Genomic DNA, 5,963 nt, shown 5'->3' with positions numbered 1-5,963 from the left:
GAAGAAGATGAATGTGTCTATGTCAATGTGGGAGACTTTAGCTATTCTCGGTCAAATGGATATCTTGCAAAAGGCTCTCTTGGATGAAGCAAATTCTGCAAAGGTGATGAATGTTTCAACAAAGGCAGTGTTAACCAACACTGATGAAAAGAAGGATGACAGTGAGAAAATTGCCAAGGAATAAAATAAGGTAATAAAACCACCTCCTTTTTACCTTTCCTTGATAATTGGTGACAAGTTAGTCCATAACTATATGGTAGATAGTGGAGCTACAAGCTCGATAATGCCAAAAAAGATAGCTGACTAGTTAGGACTGAAATACCAATACCAACCTATTGAAAAGGGTGTTGTTCAACTTGATGGGATGTCTATAGGTACTATAGGTGTGATTAAAGATGCAAGTGTCACCCTTCATGCCTGTCCTAATTTTTCCATTCAGCAGGATATATATGTCATAGATTTACCCCCGTATTTTGCTATCTGCTTGTCTAGGGATTTCACTGCTAAGATTGGTGGTTATTTGTCATATGATTGGTCTCATATGCTTTTTAGGACTAGATATGGCACTAAAGTAACCATTAAATTTGAGTTACTTGCAAAAAACCACATAGAGCCTTATGCACCCAGTGCTGTCAATGCAAATTTGCTTGCATTTAATGAAGAGGAGTGTCATACAGTTGCTGAAAATCGAACCCAGTTAGATAACACCCCAGATATTCTTCTTGATGAATGGGCCTCTAGTCAAACCTTTGAAAATTAGTATTATCATATAACAAATGCTAACTTAGGGACCTACATTATCCATGAACAAAATGAAGTCATTCCAGCTTTGGTCAAACCAGCAAATCAGTCAGCAAAGTCCAAAGATTAGCTATGGAGCATTTTTTTGATGGTTTGAGAGGTAGACAAAGTGTTGGTGGGAGTGTCATGTTGATTTCACCTGATAATGAGAAATATTATGCCGCTTTCAGATTCAATTTTTCTTGTACCAACAATACAACAGAGTATGAAGGATTAATCCAAGGGTTAGAATGGGTAAAAAAATGTGGCATTAAGTGTTTAAAAGTGTATGGTGATAGTGAATTAGTAGTAAATCAAATCGGATGTCTGAATGTTGTAAAGAATGATATTTTGAAATCTTATAGACATCATGTTTGGGATTTACTTGAACATTTTGATGCATTTAACATACTGGTTGTTCCTAGAAACAAAAATCAGCATGCTGACAGGCTAGCAGTTGTAGGAGCCCAGTGTGATATTGTTAACAACGTGTCTACACATATTGATCAGCAACATATCAAGATCAATACTAGGCCTTCAGTTCCTGATAATGATACTAACTGGCAAGTTTTTGACAGTGATGAACAAATTTTACAACTTTTGCTAGAAGAAGACATTTTTGCTAATTCTAATTAGTAGAGGTATAAGGATCAGTATGGTGACCAAGTGATCCAATTAAAAAATAATAATTTTCCAAAGGGTTTAGTAACGCTGGAGAGCATTTTTTATTTAGACGATCAGCTCAAATCTGGAAAGGCTAACTTGCTGGTTATAGAAAATCAGTATGCAGACTTGAAAATTGCACCAGGTAAATGCCTGAAATTTGGTAAAGTAAATTCAGCTGAAGAAAAAGAAGATTTTATTCACTTGTTCCAAGAATTCAGCGATGTGTTCGCTTGGCAATATAGTGATTTAAAAGGATTCAATCCGAGATTGGCACAACACACAATAGAGCTAGAACCATCAGCAAAACCAGTGCGTCAAAGGCAAAGGCCTATTAATCCAAAGCTGGAACCCTTGATGCACAAAGAGGTTCTCAGATTAATCGAGAGTAAGATAATTTTTCCTATCAAGCACACGAGTTGGGTTGCAAATTTGGTCCCAGTAAGGAAGAAAAATGGAGAGTTACGGTTGTGTGTAGATTTTAGAGACTTGAATCGGGTCTCATTGAAAGATAGGCACCCACTTCCATCCATGGAGCAGATATTACAGTGTGTGTCAGGGGCTGAAAGGTTCTCTTTGCTGGATGGTTATTCAGGTTATAACCAAATCTTGGTAAAGGAAGAGGACCAATATAAAACAATATTTACAACAAAATGGGGCACAATGGCATACAAAAGAATGCCATTTGGATTGTCTAATGCTGGAGCTACCTTTCAGAAGGCTATGGAGATGGCTTTCAAAAATTTGATGGATAGGTTTGTTTTGGTCTATTTAGATGATGTCACAGTCTACTCACAAAAAACAATAGATCATATTGATCATTTAAGGCAAATTTTTGAGCATTGTAGAGAATTTGGCATTTCTTTAAACCCAAAAAAGAGCATATTTTTTGTGCATGAAGGGAAATTACTTGGATAAATTGTATCTAAGGCAGGCATCAGGTGGACCCTGAACGAGTTGCAGCAATTTTGGAGCTACCTTTACCACAACACAAGAAAGGCCTTCAAAGTTTTATTGGCCATATCAATTTCGTGCAAAGGTTTATGCCTGATATTGCAGTACTTCTCAAACCATTAACAACTATGCTTAAAAAGAATGCAGTTTTCACATGGACAAAAGAGGCTAAAGATAATTTTCAAACCATTAAAAATGCATTAGCATCAACACCTGTCCTAATTAATCCTAATTTTAGTAAGGATTTCATTCTTTATGTGTATGGGGGCTATGACGTGATTTCAGCCATGTTGGTACAACAAAATGTAGAAGGATTGGAACAACCAATCACATTTTTCAGCAAAGGACTAGAAATGTATGAGAAAAGGTACAGTTTCATTTTAGAAAAATGTCCCTTCTGTTGTGAAAAGCCTTAAGAAATTCAGGCACCTGTTGACACATAACAAGGTTATTTTGCATGTCACGCACCCAAGTGTCAAGGAGTTCCTCTTAAGTAAGGACCTGAATGAAAAGAGAGCTGGCTAGATCACACGCATCATGGAGTATGACGTACATATTCATATAACTAAGTTGGTTAGAGGAAAGGGATTATGTGAACAAATTGCAGATAAGGATATTTCAGAACTTGAGAAGCAAGAAAATACAGTTTTGTTGATTGGAGCTGCTAGAACTGATAATCAACCAGCAAGCTAGTTAAAGGATATGATGCATTTTTTGAAAACTAGTCAATGTCCAGCTACCTTAGATAGAGAAAAGTGAAGATACTATCGCTTGCAATCAATCCTTTTTGTGTTGCTTAATGACATTCTGTACCGGAAAGATTTCAATGGAGTCCTTCTCAGGTGTGTGGATTCAGATCAGATTGCTCAAATATTGCACGAATTTCATGATGGTCATTCAGGAGGACACTTTTCTCCAAGGAATATAGCTTATAAGATTCTAAGAGCAAGCTATTATTGGCTTAATTTGTTCAAGGATTATCACACACATGTCAGAAAATGCACTAAATGTGCTATGTTTGCAGGAAAAGAAAGGCTGCTAGCTTTGGCTTTGCAGCCAATTAAAATAGAATAGCCCTTTTAGAAGTGGGGAGTTGATTTTATAGGGCCTATTAACCCTCCATCAAGTGCAGGTCACAAGTGGATTATTACAGCCACTGATTATTTCACGTGCTGGACTGAGGCAACAGTGTTAAAAGATGCAAATGAAACAACAATTCTAAGTTTTATGATGATATTGTGAACAGGTTTGGAGTACCTGATTCCATTATTTTTGATAATGTGCTTGCTTTCATTGGGATTAAAGTAACTGATTGGGCTTTTACTCATGGGATTTATCTTAGCACCAGCTCTAATTATTACCCACAGGGTAATGGATTAGTGGAGCCTTCAAACAAGAACCTTATAAGGATTATTAAGCACAATTTGCAAGAGAATAAGAGAGATTGGCATTCAAAGCTGAAAGTTGCCTTATGGGTTGACAAGATTACTCCAAAGCAAGTTATTGGAAACTCGCCTTATAGGCTGGTTTATGGGAAAGAAGCCATATTATCCATTGAAACAAAATTACCCGCAGTTAACCTTGCTACACAACTAGTTTTGTTTGAAGATGGTGATCCTATTTTAGTGTGGTGTGCCCAGCTGATGGAGCTAGAGGAAACAAGGAAAAATGCCATGGAAACTATGGAGTATCAGCAAATGCAGATCAAGAAGAACTTTGATAGAAGAGCTCGAGCTCGGGAGTTCCATGTTGGTGACATGGTACTGAAGTGGGATGTTTTGAAGAGCAGGCTAGGCCAGCACAATAAATTTGATCACATGTGGGCTGGGCTGTTTTAGATTGCTAAGTGTAAACAACATAATGCTTACCAGCTGGCTACCATGGAAGGAGACGTACTATTGATCCCTATGAACGAGATCCACCTCAAACCATGTTTTGAGGTATGAGTTTCAGTTAGTTTTCCCTGTTTTCAATAAATGTGTCTGCATTTAGTTTAGTTTTGTTTTCTATTTTGTTTTGGTTTGGTAGTCTAGGTTAGTTAAGTTGCTGGTTTACATTGTTTTGCAATCATATCTGCTCATTTCATTGATGCATGCATAGATACATGTGCCTACATACATGCACATTTCCAACATACAAAAACATACACACATACATATCGCTAACAATAAATATGTCTAGCTGTCATCTATACATATCTGCATATTCATGCATACATTGCATACATATAGTTACATAAGTCCATATATCTACACATACACCAACCAAATGGTCGACTATGATGGTTCAACTCCTAAAGTTGGTGCTTGAGTTTTGACCCTGCATACCCATCAATTTAATAAGAATTTCCAGTCTTATTAAATTGATGAACATACATTCAAAAACTTTAGGAGTCACTTTGTGTCAGGTTTAGGTGCAAGGATTGCATAATCAGACTCTATGCCCAAATAACAAGGACAATTTAAACACTAGTCAAATGTCAAGCAAGCAGACATACAACATAAGTTGCCAAAAATGTTACTTAATTTTTGCACATGTGTAAAAATTTAAGCATGCATGCAATGAAAGTATAGAATTGTTTTTTCATTTCATTTAAACAAATAGAAATGTCCTTGTATTTATTTACTTTCAAATATACATTGACATTTTCAAATAATGAAATGAAATGATATGCTGAAAAGAAATGATCTCACACAAGCCGTGAGTATAGCTCACTATACTACATTTCTTTCATAAGGAAATACATGAACAAATATGTATGAACAAAAGAAAAGAAAAGTCTAATAAGTACAAAAATATTGAAAAATCAATAGCTGGGAGTCACACTAATTGTTGGAATAAGTGGAATAAATTTGATGTTGATGTTGCTCTGAAAGAGGTAGATGAAAGTGAACAATATTCTCCTCCAAGAAGAACTGCTACAATGAGAATCAGGATTCCAAGCAAAGGAATACAAACAGGAAATGTATTTAAAGAAATCTCAAAGTATGATAGCAATAGAATCCTTAGCAATATATCTGAATAGTAAATCTGCAAACATAAAGATATAATAGCAGCATCATGCAAAAGACCTAGAACTGAACATATGGTATGGACATACAAACAAGGTTTCCAATGAAAACAAAACTTCAAATGCTATTTGAAAGTGCAGAGAGCCCAATTACGGCTTTGAATTTGTTCCAACAAAGTTATAAGAGACAACAAAAAGTAATAGCAAAAAATGCTGAGTCAAGTTCTTACCTTCACATATGTAATAAAAACATCAATGGAGGCTACGACTACAGTAGACAATGCAGCAAATGCCATATAAGCTCCAGCGAATGCATATGGGGGAAGAAAGGAAAAAAACCATCAGATGTAAATGTCGACTCTGCAAGTCTCTTCAAACCCTCACCTCTCTCCTTTCTTATTCAAAAGTTTCAGAATATCAAATGATGAGGGTTAAGGTAAACTTAAGTTTCCATGCCCTATATCATTTTCTATATAATTTGGAGTCCGTGGCTTTTGATGGGATTTTAATCCCTTTTGAATTTTATTCATATTTAAGGGGAGTAAGGTTGTTTTCA

At 36.0% G+C, this 5,963-nt stretch overlaps 1 protein-coding gene across 1 annotated transcript; it reads left to right on the top strand.

The window, feature by feature from the left end:
- The first annotated feature begins 873 nt into the window (after nucleotides 1-873).
- On the top strand, nucleotides 874-4,235 carry LOC149535016 (uncharacterized). The gene is made up of 5 exons (XM_089806104.1): nucleotides 874-1,347; nucleotides 1,522-1,884; nucleotides 2,039-2,055; nucleotides 2,378-2,764; nucleotides 3,644-4,235. The coding sequence occupies exons 1-5, from the start codon at nucleotides 874-876 to the stop codon at nucleotides 4,233-4,235; spliced, it is 1,833 nt and encodes a 610-aa protein (XP_089662230.1).
- Nucleotides 4,236-5,963: the final 1,728 nt, after the last annotated feature.

This window comes from Cupressus sempervirens, chromosome 10, assembly GCF_028749045.1.
Source record: "Cupressus sempervirens isolate cs-2001-9-10 chromosome 10, ASM2874904v1, whole genome shotgun sequence".
In the NCBI taxonomy this organism is placed as follows: domain Eukaryota; kingdom Viridiplantae; phylum Streptophyta; class Pinopsida; order Cupressales; family Cupressaceae; genus Cupressus; species Cupressus sempervirens.
Note: the sequence above shows the minus strand (reverse complement) of the source record. Positions and strands in the feature narration are given on the sequence as shown.

Excerpts from the sequence above, each read along its gene's own strand:
- LOC149535016 (XM_089806104.1), top strand. The coding sequence starts at position 874 with ATGGAGCATTTTTTTGATGGTTTGAGAGGTAGACAAAGTGTTGGTGGG. Across the intron at positions 1,348-1,521 it reads ATAATGATACTAACTGGCAA|CTCAAATCTGGAAAGGCTAA; the intron begins GTTTTTGACAGT and ends TTAGACGATCAG. Across the intron at positions 2,765-3,643 it reads CTAGAAATGTATGAGAAAAG|GTTTGGAGTACCTGATTCCA; the intron begins GTACAGTTTCAT and ends TATTGTGAACAG.